The sequence below is a fragment of the Echinops telfairi genome, unplaced genomic scaffold (assembly GCF_000313985.2).
Source record: "Echinops telfairi isolate 266 unplaced genomic scaffold, ASM31398v2 ScPeMD7_53;HRSCAF=182, whole genome shotgun sequence".
Classification (NCBI taxonomy): domain Eukaryota; kingdom Metazoa; phylum Chordata; class Mammalia; order Afrosoricida; family Tenrecidae; genus Echinops; species Echinops telfairi.
Genome location: NW_022103951.1, coordinates 6,414,886 through 6,435,321, shown reverse-complemented (window position 1 = coordinate 6,435,321; position 20,436 = coordinate 6,414,886). Strand labels below are relative to the sequence as shown.

Genomic DNA, 20,436 nt, shown 5'->3' with positions numbered 1-20,436 from the left:
AGTGCCCTTGGGCTAAATATGGAATTTGTATCATGACCAATGTGGAAATAAATGATATGCACCAGAACATATAATCTCCATCTAAGAATTCTCATTTAATCATTCATGATACATGCTAATCAGGGTCTTTTTAATCTTAGAAAATGGCCTGCTTAAATATGTATTTTGATGAACTATAAAATCATTCTTGGTCTCCATTCCCTACCCCACATTGGCAATAGTTTTAAAGGTATGCATATGTCACTACTGCCCTTTCCTAATATTCTTACAGATCTAGGTCGGTATATCACAGAAGCCACTAAATTGACCCCAGGCATTTCATTTTGATGGTTATTCTAAACTGTGAGTCAGTGAAAAAAAAGTCAATCTGATCAAAAACTTCATCGCCATATAAGACAGTGCTTGCTTTCTATAAGCTTGCCCTGTGGTGCACGCTAGTTTTCAGGATAAAATTATCTTAAAATACTAAATCTTTTATTAAAAGTTAATTATAATAGACATTCATTGATTTGCTTTTATTTGGCTTCTATTTTTATAATCATATTCTTGATGTCCACAATGTGCTGATCTGGGTGTTAATTCATGCTGTATATAATCTTACAAAGATTGAAGTCTTTGAGAGATGATATATTTATAATATAATGAGTACTCGATATATGCTTTATCTGATTATTTCATAATTTTTCTTAAGCGTTGATGCCTTTTTATCAAAATATACCATGGTACAGAGTAATACATTTTCCTTACTTAACTAAGAAAATATGCCAGTGGTCTTTCCAAATTTTCATTTTCCACTGTAAAATCTGAGCATATCACCCAGCTAATAACCTAAAGATTGGCAGTTCAAACCCACCCATTGGCTCTGCTGGCAGAAGACCTGGCAGTCTGTTTCTTCAGAAGAGTTCAAACTAGAACCCCTCTGAGCACGTGGTCTTGTTGCATAGGCTCACCGTGAACCAAAACCAACTCAAGGGCACCTAAAAACAACAGACAGGTATACCCTTACTTTTCAAGGGCCCCCTTCACCCCACTTCGCTTTTACAAAAGTTTTAAATGTGTGCTTTTTCTGGTTAACTAAAAAAAATCCCAAATGGCATCTTTGCTTTTACCAAAAAAGAGGGAAAGCAAAACTAGTGTTCAGCATTTGTTTTACCAGGGAACCTTTAAGGGGGCAGCACACACTAAACAGAAAGACTGGCGTTGCCAAGATCCTTCCCTGGGAACTACACTCAACATGCCAGTATCAAGTCACCATAGCTTTAAATCATGTCTGTAAACCTCCATGTTAGTGCTATGTTAGGTTTTATGTGTTATTTGGTATGGTGTGATCAGTTATCTTTGGGGTCCGGAAATGCTCAAAAGGTTTTCCTCTATAAATTTAAGATAATGGCTTCTCTTAAGGGTTAGGCCATTTCAACATTTCACAGGAAACCTGTACACAATCACACACATATATGTGTATATCCATACATATATCCAATTAAATGTATCTATATGCATGTAGATAAACACATAAAATATGAAAATCTTACTTTTTTTAATAGCTCTAAGTTTGTGAGGTAATGTTTACAAAAATACTTTTAAGCAACCGACTACCAACCATCTGTTCCCTTCAAAGAAAAAGGCATTGAAACATTTATACACACACACATACACCCACAAGGGGGCTTCAAAAAGTTCTTGAGAAAATGGATTGAAATGATCATGGAAATTTTTCATGAACTTTCCAAAGCTCGTGTGTGTGTGTGTGTGTGTGTGTGTCTGTCTGTCTGTCTGTCTGTCTGTCTGTCTGTCTGTCTGTCTCCTATGTCTGTGAGGAGAAAACAAAATACTGTGTTTCCCAAGTATTATGAGACAGATGTACTGAATTTTTCTGGCCTATATATTTCTTACCATATCAGTACACATGAGGGAGCGCAAAAGGCTTATGGAAAAATTAATTTAAAAGATAGTAGAATTTCCCAGAAACTTTTTTTGCAAGGCTCTCACATATGTCTTTGTAACTGTGAGAAGCTACCTATTTCTAGTCAATAATTATTATTATACATATTATTATATATATGTGTGTGTGTGTGTGTGTGTGTGTGTGTGTGTGTGTGTGTGTTGGTCTAGGCTCTACAAAGTTGGCAGTTTGAATCCACTAGCTGTTCCAAGGGAAAGAGATGGGGCTTTCTACTCCCATACAGAATTACAGTCTTGGAAACACACAGGGGCAGTTCTACCATGTCTGATAGGGCCACTATGAGTCAGCATCGACTCAATGGCAGTGAGAGTTTGTGATACATTTCCCATAGTTTCGACTCTTATTTCCTTCTCAGTACATTATTCTTTTTAAGTATTTGATATCTTTATTCACCTATTCATCTTAGGTCCACTATCACCAATTTATACTTTCTTCTTTGAAAGCTTTGGTAACAGTAAGATACTGAATATTTAGCTTAATATTATAAAACCTCATTGTCAATATGCCTTTAAAAGGTTCTTAATTTAATACTTGTATCCCTGAGACCTATCCATAGTAACTGCCTCCATCCCCACTGCTGTTGACATTCTACCATTTTACCTTCCTTGTTTCTTAGCACTTGTTACTCCCTAACATATATGTATTTGTATCCCTATGTTTTGTCTGTCTTCACTAAAATACAGACATCATTGAGACGGGCACTATTTTGTTTCCCTTGGTATGTGTCTTTAGTGCCTAGAACAGCACCTGGCAAATGTAGTCTCTCAAAGAATTTTTCTCAAATCAAAAAATGCAATATATATATGGGTGCGTGTGTGTGTGTGTGTGTGTGTGTGTGTGTGTGTGTGTATATATATATATGCATATGCTGTTTATAATAGCCTATAAATGCCAAATCATAATTATGGCAAGTAGATAGGTACACATCTTCTAGCTTAGAACTTTAAGGACAAGTTAGTCCAAAGCAACACAGTTGTGTGAGTTCAGCTTTCCACACCTGTAAACAATGGCTTAAACTTATCCACATACTTTCTAAAGTATTTTATTTTGCTTTTCAATTTTGTATATACAAATTTTTTTCTTAAGAGTAGTTTAACTTTAGTTGTCTTATGAAATCTAGCAATTCTGCAGCTCATTGAAAGTAGAGACAATTCTCATGCATTTCTGCATCCCATAAACATAGCTTATTGTTCAGCACACAGCAAACAGTAAATATTGTTGAATTAGAACATTACAGAAGCTTCCTGTTGGTTTTCAAATTAGTTGCCTATGGAGAACACTATACTTCAGACCTCTTGTAAAATGAAATTTCACTGATATAAATAAATAGTAAGCATAAGGCTCTAGATCAGGGGTCCTCAAACTGCGGCCCACCGAGGACATTTATCCGGCCCGCCAGGTGTTTTTGCCCCATTTTGTTTTTTACTTCAAAATAAGATCTATGCAGTGTGCATAGTAATTTGTTCATAGTTTTTTTTAAACTGTAGTCTGGCCCTCCAACAGGTCAAAGGGACCAGTGAACTGGCCCCCTGTTTAAAAAGTTTGAGGACCCCTGCTCTAGATTAAATTTTGATGATAATTATTCTTTTAATGGTATTATCATCTTCTTCATCTGTCCCCCTCACCCCCCACACACACAAAAGTACCAGACTATTTCTCAAGAATACTAAGATTTGCCTTTTAGTACTAATTCAACCCCTTTCTCCCTATGAATAAGCAGTAGACTAAATTTTAATTTTGACCTTTTACTAATGATTAGAGAAACTTGTACAAGCGGATTTGAAAAGAAATTCACTTCGTGACTTGGGGTTCATAATCTTCTGGAGTGTGTGTATCCGTTCTTATTGTATGCCAGTTGTACTCTAGTCTCCTCCACATCGGAAATATATGAGGTGATAAGTGACATTCTATGTTTGGTCAAAATAAAGTTGGAATATAAGTGACATGAGGGAGACTGACTTCAGTTTGGGCCTGGTTATTCCTAAAATTGAAGTGTAAATTTCGTAGATGTGACTTTAGAGACACAACTTTCCTCCCCTTCAAGAGAGTGTAAGCATTGATGCACTGTCAATACCACTTGGCATACACTAAAAAACTTAAAGCTCACTGCCACTGAGTCAATTCCAACTCAGAGCAACACTGTATGGCGGGAGAACCAGCCCTGTGGGTTACTGAAACTGTAACTCTTTTTTTCCCCAACAGTTTTCTTGACACGTAATTTATATATCATGTAATTCAATAGTTCAATCATTCAATCATATCAAGGAGAATTGTACAATCAGCCCACATCAGTTTTTTAGAGGACCCCCCCCTCCTATGGTTAAATCACCTCTAAGATGAATTATGTGATCACAGTTCATTTTAGTGCACCCTCCTCCCTCCCTTCTTCACTATTTACTCCTGAGATCCCCTTTCCCTCCCTGTCATGCACACACATCTGTATTCCCTTTATCCCCTTGTATTAAAACTGTAATTCTTTATGAGAGTAAAAAGCCTTATCTTTCTTCTGAGAAGCACCTGATGGTTTCGAACTGCTCACCTCACACTAGCCCGAAGTGTAACCACTGAGCCACCAGGGCTCCTTCAGACACACATCACTGAAAAGAATGTCATTTTCCACTTGATGGGAGATTATCAGACTGTCTGAGGACACAAGCTCTCAGATATAATTTTTCCTCAAAACTGTGTCTTGATTAGATTATTAAATAATTCAATAATATTAACTTTACTAATGATTCCACACTAGTCTGACAAGTCAGTTCAACCTTCCTTAATTGCTGGTTTTAGAACATATTTGGATCATAGCTCAGGATTTACCAGTGGAAGAGTGTCACTTTTGTTTAAAATTTTTATGACCTAATAACGTATGATATAACGTGAAAAGTTAGAATAATGAAGCCACAGAAAGTTCTAGTGAGACAGAAGGAGACTGAAGCCATACTTTGCATCAGACAGTCCCCTGCATTGGCAATAGCAGCACAACTGAGAGAAGACAGAGCTAAGATTTTTTTTTTTCAATCTCTCCTTATTCTCCATGACTTTATTATAATCCCTCTCTATATACATATTTAACCATACAATTGCACCAATCGAACCCCTAATTAGTGGTGGGGGGCTGGCCTCCCCCCACATATAGGCATACACATCACAGGAAGAGGATTAGCTAGGGGTGTAGACACTATAGGAAGGGGAGGGATTAGGGGTATACATGTGACAAGAAGGGCGGACCCTAGATTCAATATGGCAGCCTAACCTTGGTCTTCCATGAGTAGGCTTGACCTCCCTGAGCTCTCCTTCAAGGAAACAATCTACTACTATCCTTATCAGAAGGGAGTGGGTCCTACTAAGGGTGGGACAGATTATACAGTCTGATTGCTCTAGATGGCTGATAGCCTTTAGGTGAATAACCATGTGTAGTAAGCAGCTAGGTTTGGCATATATTTGGGGGAGACAACTTGGGAGAAATCTTTCTGTATCCCACAAGTATCTGCAGTTAGAGTTCAGGGCTTTCATTCCACAGAGGAAGGGGTTGTCAGGAAAACTGTCCGTCATAAAGATCCGTGCAGAAAAGGCTCATCTCCAGTGCTTCTGTGTTCAGGGTCCGGGAGTTCGCTGCCTTGGTCACGAGCATGTCAAAGATGTCACTGTGCATGTAGAAGAAGATGTAGCCATCTTGACGCCTGGCCTCCCGCACAGTGGTCTCTGGAATCTGAGAGACCCGCAGATCGTCATACTTGAACCAGGCCTGCTTTGCAAAGTCATAGAGGTCACTGATGTAGTGGCCTGACTCTGTGGAGCTCCCGTGGTGGCTGACAGCACTGATGAGCCTGTAGGCATGCTGAGGCTGGTCTGCTGCACCATTGCTCTTGGCTTCCTCTCGGGGCGTCACCGCTTCTAAGTTGTCCTTGTTTCCAGGGTTCTCACCGGATGCCAATGCTCTGGGGGAAGTCCGGCCGTCCTCCTGCAGATGGAGCCCTGTAGCGCTCCTTGGTTTGTCCTCTGAGTGTTCCGGGGTGTCTGACTCCTTGAGGCTTTGGGGACCAGGCTGGTGACAGGCTTCCAACTTTCCAAGTCTTTCAGGAACCACCTGCTGAATGTCCTCATAGCACCTCATCCTGTCACCGGGCTGGAGTCGCTCAACTGCTCTTGGCGATCCTTCTGAGAACTCGATTTCCGTGTCTGTCTCCAAACCTTCTTGTGAGCTGACGGCTCCAGAGGTCCCGTCTTGAGAAACGATCAGGCTTTGAGTTTCTTCCCTTTGGGCCTGACTGTCCGAGAGCAGAGGCCCTCTGCAGTCTTCGCTGCAGTGAGGTGATAAGATTAAATATTTGGGAATGCCAACGGGCTGGGTATCCTTCACCTGCGACTCTGAAGCACTTAACATGTAGCGTTTCAGGTGGACAATCAGGACCCTGGGGAGTCTACTGACATTTTGGATCACAAAGGAATGGCCATGCTTGCACTTCCCACACTTGTACTCAAGTTCCTCGGCTCTGAAGAAGTCCAGAGAGTCTTGGAGAGACCACGCTCCTGGTTGCTCTTGGGACAGGCTGATGGAGAGGTAGTTGCTCAGTTCTGTCTTGCAAACGACCGCACCACAGGCTTTGCAGACGATGGCATGCTGCAACTCCACCTCAAAATTGGCCCTCACAGGACAAGCCAAGCCTCTGGGGGCGGCCTGAGCAGCCAGCACCCGAGGCTCTGGATGTCCATCAGCCGTCTCCCTGACTCCCTGGCCAGTGCTCTTGAGCTTCTCCATGTCCTCCTTCAGCTGATCCAAGCAGTGCCCTAAAAACTCCTGAGCGTCATTCTGAGTGTTGCTGGAGTAGATGTCAGAAACCACAGAAAGGGACCCTTTAACATTCACCAGTAACTCTTTCTTGGTCTCCACATGACATAGATCTTTGAACACAAGCAGCTGGCTCAAGCACAGGATAAAGGCATCCAAGGGAAACATCTCCTACGGGATTCCTTGACAGAGTAAGTCGTCAGCAAACGATGGAACTGCAAACAAAGACTGTAAAGTGGCGTTCATGTAACAGGTGTTCCCCAGATTGGGGAAACCTGGCCCTAATGGCTCTGGGAGAGTCTCCCAAGGGAGCTGGGACTCATTCCACGGGGGCTCATTCTGGGCCCCGCTGGGTTCTGACGGGAGTGCCAAAGGGCTTTGTGCAGAGAGCGTCGTGGGAGCATCGACAGACTCATCTGGACCAGGGTTTCCAGTGGAGGCGCCGTTGAATGAGCCACCTTCTGACTCCATACTCTCTCCTCCTTGTTCTGAACAAAACGCTTTCTTCTTGCTGCTCCCAAGACACTTCGGGCCGTCGCTCTTGAGTCTCTTCCTGGGGACCAGGTTCATCTCTTCCAACCTCTGCTCACCATCGCCTCCGTCCGACGGCTGCATTCTTCCTCTTGTGCCATGTGGGGTTTCAAAGAAGCCTCTTGATTCTGACGTGAATGAAGGTATTTCCCGAGGAGCTGACGTTCCTCTTCTCTTAGGGTCTCATAGCTTTCAGAAGATCACCTCCGTGGAAGTGGAACAGTGAATATTCTGGAAGTCCTTCAACTCCTGTGAGCTGTGGGGTCCAAGGTCAAGGAAGCAGACAGCAGTCTTCCCTGGGGCAAGGCGAGCCGCGTCTGCCCCCAGGCGGCAGGCGGCAGGGTGGGTCACCCACAGTCAGCAGCTCGGGAGCTTAGTGAAGCAGGCCCTGATGCGATGTAGAATGCAAGCCATGCAAGGCAACAGGATCCACCAGCCTCAAGCTCATGCGGTGTGCCTACCAGCAGTGTGCTGGAGCAGGTCTCCAAGGAGCCTCAAGCTCCAGTGACATGTCCATGCTCTGGCCTGGCCCGCAGGTGGTGTAGCTCCGAGGCCAAAGCAGAGACCTAGCTAAAGCAGCAGTACGCGCCCGACATCCTCTGGTCGCCAGAGAGCAAGAGGAAGATTTATTTTTAATATATAAAGTTAGCAGTTCAAACCCACCAATCACTCTAGAGGAAAAAGATGAGATGCTCTGATTTTTTGAAATTATGATTAAATACTTTTATTGGGGGCTCTTACATCTCTTATCACAATCCATACATTCATCCATTATGTCAAGCACATTTGCACATATGCTGCCATCATCATTTTCAAAGCATAACCTAAGAAATCCCATATAGAGTCACTATAAGTCTGAATTTACATGATGCCAGTCAGTTAAACAGAGGTTAAATTTTTTTTGAAAACTTAATACCCTTGTATTTAAAGACATGTTTCAGAAGTACTCCATATGTGTTTTTCTTCTTGTACCATTAATCTTCCGTGAGAAGTTTGTTATTTCAAAATAAAACAATTATTTAATAATAAAACTATTAATTTAACTGGCAAGTTCTATAGCATTTTCTCTCCTGAGGACAAGTAAGACCACTTAAATATCTCTGAAGGAGTGTTTGTTGAAAAGAAACCGAACAGCTGGAATGCTGGGAGTGCTACATTTAGAGCAACAGAATTAATGAGCCTTTGATTATCTTAAAACCCTGTATGTTACAGATATTAAGAGCTATCTATGGCCAAGATTTTTCTACTGAAATAGCTTCATTATTATGGGAACAATTTGTACTACATCAACGTATAGCTCATTAAAGATGCCATACATCAACAGTAGCAAAGAACACATCTTGTATGAAGAATTATTTTCCAGAGCCTCAAACATGATATGTAAATACTTCTAAAGTAAATACGTCTAAAGAAGTAAGGCATTAATAAATTACTGCTTTTACTTTCTTTTCAGGTGGCTTAACAGAATTAATATGCTGACTGCAGGATATGCAGAAAGAGAGAGGATTAAACAAGAACAAGGTAAAGGAATATATATATATTTGCATGATACTTTTTCTTGCCATTATCCTGAAAGATGCAAGAAGTCACCACTATCGCTTGAGAAAAAAAATACGTATACAATTTGTGGCCGTTTTTCTTCAGGGCATTTCATATCCAGGCCATAGGACCTAAGAGGGAAAGTTTTCAAAGTTGAACAGAGAGAGAACTTTGCGAGCAGATAATGTGGAGCCCTCCCCTGTTTGTTGCCCTCTCTTCTTCAATTTCTCTGGGCGGGCTCAAAAAGCCTCTAGTGGTTTGTGGAAGGAACGCTGGCGATACAGTGGATAAAGTGTTTGACTGTTAGCCAACAGGTCAGAGGTTTGAATCAACCTCAGGAGAACGGTAGGACAACCTGCGTTTATGAAGATTGGCAGCCTTAGACATCCTGTGAGTCCATCGCAGAGAGTTTGGTTTGGTTGGTATAAGATTGACCCAAGTCCAAGCCTTGATCCATTTTTGTTTGGGTTTTCTATTCAACAGTCTCGTAGATAAACAAGTACCCTATGGTCTAAAGCATTCACGTGAAGTATTCCTTCTTCAAGTAATGATATAATTTGGATAGAGTCTTCCACTGTTACTGTATAACTCTGTAATCTTGTCCCCCTTGCTTTGGTAGTGACCTCCTTTTTATGAAGCAGTGTGTCAAGTTGCAGACTTGAAATCTTAACAATAGCAAAAGCAATGGTCACCATTTTGAGATGGCTTGGCCTTTCTCAAAGGGGTTTTCTGTATAACCCATATGGGAGCACAAGCAGCTTTTTGAAATGACTTGAGACCACCTAAAGTTAAAAGGATTCAACAGATTGAGGCACTTCTAAACACAGATATATTTGTAGTTGTCTTTCCCGGGAGCCTAGAGCCCATTGGTGGATGGGAAAATTCTGAAATTCTATTTTCTCTCAAACTCAAGAGTCAAACCTCACCCAAACATTTGAAAAACATCTAAAAACTAAGGGCTATCGAGATCTAATCCATAAAGGCAAGTTCTACCCTATCCCTACATGATCTCCATGAGTCAGAATCAACTCGATGGCAGTGAATAGAGCGATCCAAAGGAGCTAGCCAGATCACACAGCTTTTGTTTTCCTGTGAAAGGATGAATAGTACAGATTTTAGGCTTTGTGGACTGGGCAGTCTGTTACAGCTAATCTCCTGTCACAGCATGAAAACAACCAAAAATAATGCATACGTGAATGCACGAGAGTGTGTTCCAATGAAAAATGTTTATAGACACTGAAATTGTAGTTTCATCAAATTTTCCTGGATTGAAAAATGTGAGGGTACGTCAAAATATTGCTACAAAATCATAGAAACTTTTACTAAGGAAAAATACAAAAGTGCGAAGCTACCATTGCTCACCAGATCCTCCATCTAGGTCTGTACGCTTCTGAAGGGGGTGTTTTATTCTCTCTAACCCATTGGGTCTCAACCTTCCTAATGCCGCGACCGTTGAATACAGTTCCTCATGTTGTGGTAACACCCCGGGTCATAAAATTATTTTTGTTGCTACTTCATCACTGTTATTTTGCTACTGTTGTGAATCGGGCAACCCCTGTGAAAGGGTCATTCGACCCCCAAAGGGATTGTGACACACAGGTTGAGAACCGCTGCTCTAACCCTTCCCTCAAGGAACTCTCTACCATATTGCAGTGACAGTTTTGGCAACCTTGAGGACCCCAACTTATATTCCTTTTCGATGTCTTTTGAGTTTTGGAAACAAAAGGAAGTCTGAAGAGGCATGATTGAAGGTGTATGGGGTAGGGGGCAGTAAGGCTTTCCAATGAAATTCTCATAGGACAGCCCCTGCTACCCTCTAAGAAAGAGCATGTGTATTGGCGCAATGGGGAAAATTCCTTGGCACAATTCTCCTGGCCTTTTTCTTACCAATTCAGTTTTCAGTTTTCCTAAAACATCTTCCTAACAAGTGCCTGTGATCATCCTGTGTCCTCCGAGGCCTTTAATAAGATGACCCCATTGAAATCCCAACAAACAATTACCAGCTCTACTGTCATAGGGCTGACTTCTCTACGTTGAATTTAAGTGGCCCAGCAGATCTCTTTAGAAGCTGCTGGTTTGATTGGACCTTTTTTGTTTGTGTTTGACGGCATCCTAATGAGATTAAGACAAGTGTATTGCTGAGGGAACTTGCCTGCAGCCATCCAGACTGTAGGTCACAGAAACACATGTAAACATCTAGTGCATGTATGACTTAACTTTATGTTTCCCTTTTAACGTTTTTCAACCATTTGAAAATGTAAAACCCATTCTTGGCCTACATACACATGGTATTAAAGCAGGAAGAGGGTTGGTTACATGTGGCCCATTCAGCTGTAGTTTGCTGACCCTGTTTTAGGTCCAGGGGTGAAGGAGTTGGAGGAGTGATGTGGAATGAGAAGATAAGGCAGGAAGATTTCACATATAAAACAAACAAACAAGCAAAACCCCCAGCAAAACATGGTTCCTACGGATGGAAATTTATCACCTTGAGGACAGCAAAAAATGCACACTTGAAGTTGCTTAAGAGAACTGAAGAGCAGCATGAAAGTAAATGAATTCTAGCTTTTACACAGTATATATCTGATGCTGAGAGGAACTGGCCTGTTGGACAGATGACTAGTACGCCTGATTTCAAGTTGGTCGTGGAGAGGGGAAGAAAATACTCTATTCCATTTGAAGTGTTTCTGGGGAAGACCCTTGTTCTACTAGACATTCTGATTATGTAATGGTGATCCAGGCACCTATCCTACCTGAAATTATGTTACTTTTAGTATGGCATAGAAAGCACAATGTCATAGAGTTAAAATACAAATCAAGTTTCATTAGAAGTAAGATGCTGGGTAGATTCGCCCCAGAAAGAAATAGGGGAAGATGGTGTTGACTCTATTTTCTGAACTGGTTCTTGCCGGACGGGACAGACGTGACCCAAGGAAATAACATAGGAAAACATTGTTGTGAGTGGGAGCTGCATGAGTAATAAACTTTATTCCCCACCTTGATGCCTCAGTTGAATTTTTTAAATTTGTGCTAAGAAAACACACACATAGACACACAGGAGCCTTGCTTATGAGTTGGGCTGCTCACTGCAAAGTCAGCTGTTCGAAACCACTAGCAACTCGATGGGAGAAAGACAGGACTTTCTACTACAGTAAAGAGCGACATACAAGTTCAGAAACTCACACTGACCATAGCACCACTATGAGTCGGCATCGACTCCACTGCGGTGACTTTCAAGATGCCAAGGTTTAGAAGTATGGACAGTGTACTAATAGGAAAATGAATCATTGAAATCACTCAGATGGCAAGGAAAGGGTTTTCCGACTTCTGTATTTTGCTTTACAGCTGAGTAGGGTCTTCATTTTAGTGAATTTCATTTATACTGCTTGGTGTCATAGAGCCAAGTTTCATCTTGGATGAAAGAACTGGTAAGTTTTCTAGTGCATGCAGGTTTCAAAATATATTCAACCCATGAATTTATGCTGTCCTCTTTCATGTATTCCATTTTTGTGCATGTGGTTTACCCAAGATTTAATGAAGGCGAGATGCAGCCTTCCTAATACACCTGCTGACGGGAATGTGCTAGAAAATCGTAGGCAGAAGCAGATTGCTACAGTCTATGCAACTTCAATTTCTGACATAATTTTGACTACCTCTGAGTGTATGTTCCTTAGGCACTATAACCAAGGACTGCCTTCCCATCTGCATGATTAGGTCACACTAGGTGTGCAGACCAGCTCCACGCTCCGTAGAGTTTTGTGACATCTCTTGTGAGTACCAGTCTCAATGCATAAGTTAAACTTCATAGAAGATACAACTCTGATGGTTGGGAATAATTCCCAAAGGTGTAAAGAAAAGACTGCCAAGCATTTTGATTTAAATACCCAGCACAGCTTAGAGATGACTCAGTCATTGGCTTAAATAAAAGTTGAGTGACTTACTGTCTTTAACTCCAGAAGTGTAAAGGTTATGAGGTTCCATGTCATTATTTTTTAACAAGACATTCTGCCAAATTCACAATTTGGCTAATTATCAGCTAAATCCTTTTTCTATTTTTACCCCCTAGCTACAAGTCAGTCATTCTTAACACATTCTTTTCAATCTGATAAAAGGTCTATATAAAGGTTTAATTATAAAAATTAATATAATACTTAGATTTCTTCATATTTCGTAGTATTTCTGTTATAAATTCAAAATCTATTTTCCTCTCAAATTAGCCTTTGATATCAACACGAAAATGGAAAATATGAATTGTCCCCATACAGTGAGCACATGATTTGTTAAAAAATCCAGAACCACCCAAGAGACATTAAATGCATCCATTTATCTTGTTCTATTTAAAGAACTAAGAAGCATAAATTAATTTTCCCTTAGAATAAAATTCAAACTAGTTTTAGCCTCTGAGCAACATGTGTGCCTTTAATTTTCCACACAAAATGGCTGACTCGATTTTTGTGTGTGACTACTTCTTTATCAGTGCTCTCTCAAAAATACACAGTTTAGTGCAAGGGATGTAGTTAATTTGCAAGTAGTATTTCAACTTTTTCTTAAGATCCTAAGAAAGCTTTAAATTAATGGTGCTTTTCAATAAACTAAACCTTACAGTAAGTAGTGGGCTAGAATTCCTCCTCACTTAACTGAGGTAAAAGACCTTGCTAAAATGGCGATCTCCTCATTAAGGACCACTTGAGATTGTTAGATTTTGAGACACCATCAAGGGCACAGGGGCCACAGCCTCTGGAAACAGAATGGGGACAATATAGGCAGACTTGCTTGTGGCAAGCCTGCTGCTGGGAGCTTGGGGGACATTAATTCCTTTTATGCCAGCAGTGCCTTCCCACCAGTACTTCCGGTTCCCATATATCTATCCAGCCTAGGTTTCAGGAATCTAGAACTTGCTTTTTCGTTGCTGTTACTTGCTGCAAGAGAAACCATACTAGCTACAAAGGTGAACACAAGGCCTTTCTTGCTTAAGTGATCAACATCAGACTGCCCTGGCATGCTGCCTCCAAGTAATACACCTAAGAAAATGAGGAGTCCTGATACTTACTGAGTGTTTTTACGCTGCAAGACACTTGAAGGAAGTTTTTTCTTATTCACTACTACCACGCCACCTCTGTCTCCAGCACATTTGTACGTTGATTGCCATCATCGTTTTCAAAGCATTTTTTTCTACTTGAACCCTTGGTATCAGCTCCTCATTTTTCCCCTCCCTTCCTCTCCTCTCTCATGAACCCTTGATAATTTATAAATTATTATTATATTTTCATGCCTTGCACTGTCTGAGGTCTCCCTTTACCCCCTTGTCTGTTGTCCATCCCCCTGGGAGGGGGTTATAGTAGGTCATTATGATCGGTTCCCCCTTTCTCCCCCCACCTTTCCTTACCCTACTGGTATGGCTACTCTCAATATTGATCCCGAGGAATTTATCTGTCCTGTGTTCCCTGTGTTTCGAGCTCTTATCTGTACCCATGTACATGCTCTGGTCTAGCCAGATTTGTAAGGTACAATTAGGGTCATGATAGTGAGGGGGAGAAAGCATTAAAGAATCAGGAAAGCTGGTTTCATTAGTGCTATAATGCACCCTGACTGGCCTGTCTTCTCCCCATAATCCTTCTGTAAGGGGATGTCCAATTGCTTGCAAATTGGCTTTGGGCCTCCACTCCACACTCCCCCCTCATTCATATTATGATTGTTTGCTCTTAGTCTTTGATGCCTGATATGTGATCCCATCGACACATCATGATCACACAGGCCGGTGTGCTTCTTCCATGTGGGCTTTGTTGTTTTTCAGCTAGATGGAAAAGTAGGTAGTTATTATCTGTTCCTTGTAACGGTGACAAAGCAGACTCAAGAGGTAAAGTAGACTCAAGAGGTAAAGTAGTCGTGCTAAGAGCACTGAGTTGATAAGTGGTGCAGCCATGCATTGACCCAACATCTGTCTGAGTCTTTAGTTCATGCTTTTTCCATGAGTATTTGCTAGGTTCATTTGGGGGTGATTGCGTCCATTTATATTTGAAGTGAGATTTAGTATACTGGCTGCCACCAACATGCTCCAATGTAAGAAATAGACATCAAATTTAGATGAACTTGCTTGCTTATCTTTTACTCAAAGGAGATATCTAATGGGGGTAGGGACTGAAGTCCTAGTGTTTTGAGGCAGGAACATAGCACAAACTTATTTTATATCCCAATATCCATTGCTGAAACATGTCTGTTCACAATAGCCAGATTTTTATATAGCAGTAGGAGAAAGAGGATTAAGTGAGCATGAATTTTGAAGCAAGGGGGCTTCAAAAAGGCTTTGGAAATCCTCCTTTATCATGCATCCCATTTTTCCACAAACTTTATCAAGAGTCCCAGTGACAGTCTTCAAAGCCTTAGGACAAGGTAATTTCTTAGTTCAAACTTGAGCTCTGCTACTCTCTGGCTAGCATCAGTGTTAGCTGTCCCTTCTACTATTAATATTAACCAGAAATACAAAGAGAGGTGTTTCTATAAAATATATGCCATGATTTTTCACCTAATCTCAATGTTAGTTAATACGTGTGATGGTCCTTTTGAGTTTTTTGTTCATTAAAACAGGGAAGATTTTCTTTTAATAACTTTCTTTTCTTAAATCATATGCCATTCATATGGGCAATACTGTGGGGATTTTTCCCTTGTAAAACATATAAAGAATTACCCCCAACAAGTCGTGTGAAAGCAGTTCTGATCATTGGCCTTTATGCTGCATTTGACTTAACTTCAGTAATGTATCTCAGAGTTCTTTCGGTCCTTCGTGCTGGACGTCTGCCAATCACCTTGTCTAGTGGGCTTGTATTTTCTACACTCTTAAGTAGTTCTGGAAGTTTGGAACTTTCAGGTCACATCAGCAGATTTGCCCTTTTGCATTTGGCATGCATCAGGGTTTGCCATGTGTTTCCAAGTAACGGTGGGAGGAATGTGTTATAGAGATTGATGTCAGCGTGACTCTGGAAACAGTGAAGCAAATGTGGAGAATTATTTTTGGAGAGCTGATTATATTTGTGGAGTTCTACAGCAATGCATTTATTGCTTTTCTTTGAGGATTTATCTTTAGGATAAAACAATACAGCTTTAAGAGGCATAATCTGACACTGTCCATTAATTGAAGCTTTAGAATAATTTGACCTGGAAGCTGAAACAACCTATACCTGATTTGGATTATACAGTGTCTTTTTCTTAACCCTCTAAAATTGTGACTGCATATAATTACTTACTTTGAAAAGAAGTGGCAATTAGTTGATTGTACTCTTCCTTCCTCTTCAAAACCCAGTGGAAAATAAAAATTGGTGAGCCTGGGAGAATGGGAGATGTCGGAATGGGAATTTAAATGTCCTTCTGTTAAATGATCGAATTCCTGGCAATATGGTGAGCAACATGTAATGGAATGCTACTGTGTTCTTTTCAGATTACTGGAGCGAGAGTGACAAGGAAGAGGCAGATACTCCATCAACTCCCAAGCAAGACAGCCCACCACCCCCCTATGATACATACCCACGGCCTCCCTCTGTAAGTTGGCAACAAGAGCATCCACCATAGAGAATCCAATTCTTGCAGCAGAAACATCCTTTTGCATATTAAAATGTATGCAATAGGGAAACTAGATAGGAAATGGAAGCTGGATTTAGGTAACATTAGCACTGGAAAAATAACAGTACTGGAAATAGAACAAATGGAAAGCAACTTTTGAAGAGAAGGTTGACTCATTGTGACAAATGGAATTACTGTCACTGAATAATTTATGTGGAGATTGTCAAGTAGGAACCTTAAAAATTCAGTGAAATAAATAAAAAAGAAAACATACAGTAGATTACTTGCCAAACTTCAGTTTCATTGCAAGGAAAGAAAATTGGAGAATAAAAATCAATAAGGAAGAACATTCTAAAGCATATAAGAATTTTTTAGTACGTAAAACTATCACCACAGATTCCAGGCAGAATAAATACCAGACTGGTTTTATTAGGGAAATATATCATTTGTGCCAGAGTACCCTTTATAGAAATATCAACAGGAAAAAAAAGGTTGTTTATTTTTTAAGATATATAAATTGGATATTCTGGATATTCCACACGAATAAGATTCATTCCCGTGTCCTGTAGAAGCAACTCATAAAGATTAATAGCATATGAGAGGACTTCAGAAAGGTAATGGAAATTTGGAACGGAAAAATAATAGAATTTTTCACAAACCGTTTGAAGTCTCTTCATGTCTATATTGAATTTGCTTGAGCATGTAACTTTTGTTTAGCAATAACCTGACGTTTTCTTCTTTTTTATTGATTTTTTACATTTTAATCCTTGATTTTTTATTGATTTTTTGGTCATTTTATTGGGAGCTCTTACATATGTCATAACACTTCATAATTCAAATGGATTGAGCACAATTGTATAATTGCTACTACCATCAGTTTTTAAGCTTTTTTTTTCTAGAACTCTGATATCAGCTCACCATTAACCCCTTCCTTCCCCACCCTTCCCACTAGGAACCCTTACTGTTTTTTATTATATTTATATATATATATATCTTTGACTGTATCTTACCCCATCCAATATATCCATTCACTTAAAGTTCTCTTATGCACTCCCCTCAAGTGGGGTTATACAGTCATCATTGCTATCAGCTCCCCCTTAGACGCCCCTCCTCCCCACTCCCTCTTTCCACATCCTCAGGAAGTCATTACTCCTGTTGCTGTTTCTGAAGGGTCATCCATCCTGGCATTCCTGTCTTGAACAATCTCAATTATGCAAATGAACCTATGTAGAGCTAACAATATTAATGAGGTAAAAAAATAAGCCTTAATAGTGAGGGGAGAAAATAATAAAGAATCAGAGGATAGTTATGTGTTTCATCAGTGCTGTAATGTACCCTGAATTTATCATCCCTTTTGTGTCATGGTTAAGAGATCCTTCTACCAAGAATTTAGCTGATATCATGCCCCATACAGTTTTATCAAGACAGTCAGTCTCCAGTTCACTTCTTGCCCACATTGCCTATTTTGGGCTATGAGAGGGGGGAAATTCAACCAATACCAAAAAGGCAGATAAGGCTTTAAGACTCACAAGCCCCCCCAGATATAAAGGGAAACTGGGACAATCTTACATAGTTACTTTTCTAATGATGAGCATTAAGTTAGGGAGAGGTCTGCTTTAATGTACACATTCTATACTGCTCTGGACTTTCTAAGCCTATGTAAATTATTCTGTGTACAGACAGGACTTTGGTTTATAAATCTGGCAAACTACTGCTTTGGTTTCCTTGGAACTATTCCATATTATGCCCATTTCCCATTGGAATTACCAAAGGGTCTCAGTAGTATTTCGATATTAGACAGTACATGGTATGACATGATCACGCTAACCACAGGGTTGACTTGCCTTTCTTAGGGCTGAGTCTCCTACATAGGAAATGGAAGCTGGGTTGAAATGGCAGTAACAGCCAATCTAACATCCAATCTAACAAGGAAGTTTTAATGAGCAACTGCTAATACAAGATGGTGATATCATTCAAGGCTAATCCTCTACCCTGGCTGTGCATCAGAGTCAACTCTCAAACATTTTAAACATGGAGATGCTCAGACTCAAAACAGTAAATTGGAATATTTGTGACTGACTCAATGGCCTACATTATGAACTCGTTGAGAAAAGAAACCCTGTTCTGTTCATCCGTGCATGCCCATAGGCTAGGACAACACTGGTCCTTATTTATTACTATTATGAAGTGCTTAATAGATATTTCTAAAATAAAAGAATGAGTACTATTGCATAATAATTGAAAGGGGGGGTCACATTTTTTTTTAAAGTTTGATGACAGAGGAGAAGTGCAGGGGGCACTGCAGATTTTCCCCTATCTGTATGTACATTTCTTTAAGGGCACAGGGTACAAGGGCTAAGCTATGGACAGAATACAAGGAAGTTGGTGACAGGATGCATACACAGTTCATTGTATTTTTCCTCATTCCCTAAAACATCTTGATCTAAACAATTCCTTTAAAATATTTATGGAAGCAGAAGTATGGAATACTGCAGCTTCACTAACCAGCCCTATAAACTTATGAATCTCAAAAAGCCTTTACAGTAGTTTAGACCTATAGGAAGGCAACCCACTGCTCATAGGACAGGCCACATACCTTCTCCATCTGTGATGATAATATTGAATCAACCTGGTTCCACCTCCTCCCACACAGGGACCGGGCTAGTCTGCTGGCCCCCAGAACTGGACTAAGGCTTGTTGCCAGAGGAGAAACTGCAAGTATTTTGCAGGGTACACTTGAAGCCAAATCCTTTTTCTCAACTGGTCTTGGTACTCTAACAGATATCCCCAAATTTTAAAATTCCAGGGATAAAAATATTTTGCTTTTCTTTAGTCTTTATGTACCGTGTGGTGTCTCTGCTCAAGGAACCCTGGTGGTGCAGTAATTAAAGTGCTCAGTGGCTAACCCAAAGGTTGGCAGTTCAAACCCACCAGATCCTCTCTGTAGGAGGAAGATGTGACTGGCTGCTTCCATAAAGATTTACAGCCTTGGAAACCTTGTGAGGCAGTTGTACCCTGCCCTATAGATTCTCTCTGACTCAGAATTCAACTGGTCCAGCAATACGTTTAGTTTGGCTTAGTGTCTATGCTTGAGGCAAATGCTAATCCCCATCAAGGTATGATATTAACGTACCTACATTTTTTCCTCCATTGTGATAAATATATATGCAACAAACCGTTTGCCATTTCAGCATTTTGCAAAGCTACAATTCAGTGATATCAATGACATCCATCATATTGTTATGTCACTACTATCCTTTAAAAAATGCCATTGCCCTTAATAGAAGGATAGTGTCCCCTCAGCATTGAGTCCCTCTTTCCCCAGCATTGAGTCCCTCTTTCCCCCTCTCCCTCCCACCCATCATCAGTAATCTCTAATAAACTTTATCTCTGTAGTCTTGCCTCTCTAGGTATTTGTTATGAGTGAGATAAGATATTCTTTGTCCTTTTGTGACTGACTTATTTCGCTCAGCATAATGTCTTCGAGGCCTATCCATATTGTAGCATGTGTTAGAACTCCATTTATTTTTTACCACGCTTGAAAGTGCCTGAGAATTGACAAGAGTATAAGACAGCTTTTCTATGAAGAAGGGTTCTTGTTTGTTTATAAGCATTTCATTTTCATATTCAAATGATTCTCTCTTTGCTCTCATCCCGAGCTACATAAAATCTGGAGGTGCAAATTTAAGGAACCATCTTCAGGATTTCAAATGTATAGAAAATTTTAAAGCAGAGTTTTTCCATTGGTGAATATTTTTGAAGCACCAACATTCTCTTAAACTTTTATTGTTGGGAAAGCTTGTGCTCGTGTGTTAGATCGTTGTCCTGAGAGCCCACTGTAGCTACATTTCAATATCTCCAGGCCTCAGTCTTTTGAAATAGAAGCGCGAGCCTACTTTTTGAGCTACTTGAAAACTTGGATAGTCATTAGTTTTACTAAATATGAATCTGCTACTTGAATATCATCAGGTGACAACCAACCCTATTATTCTTGGTGGCTGAGGTGAGGGGTGCCTGTGTCTAGAAGTGGTCATTCATTTCTGAGGTGACTGATCTGAGGCTC

At 40.4% G+C, this 20,436-nt stretch overlaps 1 protein-coding gene across 6 annotated transcripts in view; it reads left to right on the top strand.

The window, feature by feature from the left end:
• CNKSR2 (connector enhancer of kinase suppressor of Ras 2) overlaps positions 1 to 20,436 on the top strand; it is a 294,934-nt gene that overhangs the window by 227,389 nt on the left and 47,109 nt on the right. For all 6 annotated transcript variants that reach the window (XM_030885794.2, XM_030885793.2, XM_004709920.2 and 3 more), the window contains 2 exons: positions 8,737 to 8,804; positions 16,252 to 16,352. In XM_030885794.2, coding sequence (XP_030741654.1) covers positions 8,737 to 8,804; positions 16,252 to 16,352 — 169 coding nt within the window. The remainder of the gene's footprint in view (positions 1 to 8,736; positions 8,805 to 16,251; positions 16,353 to 20,436) is intronic.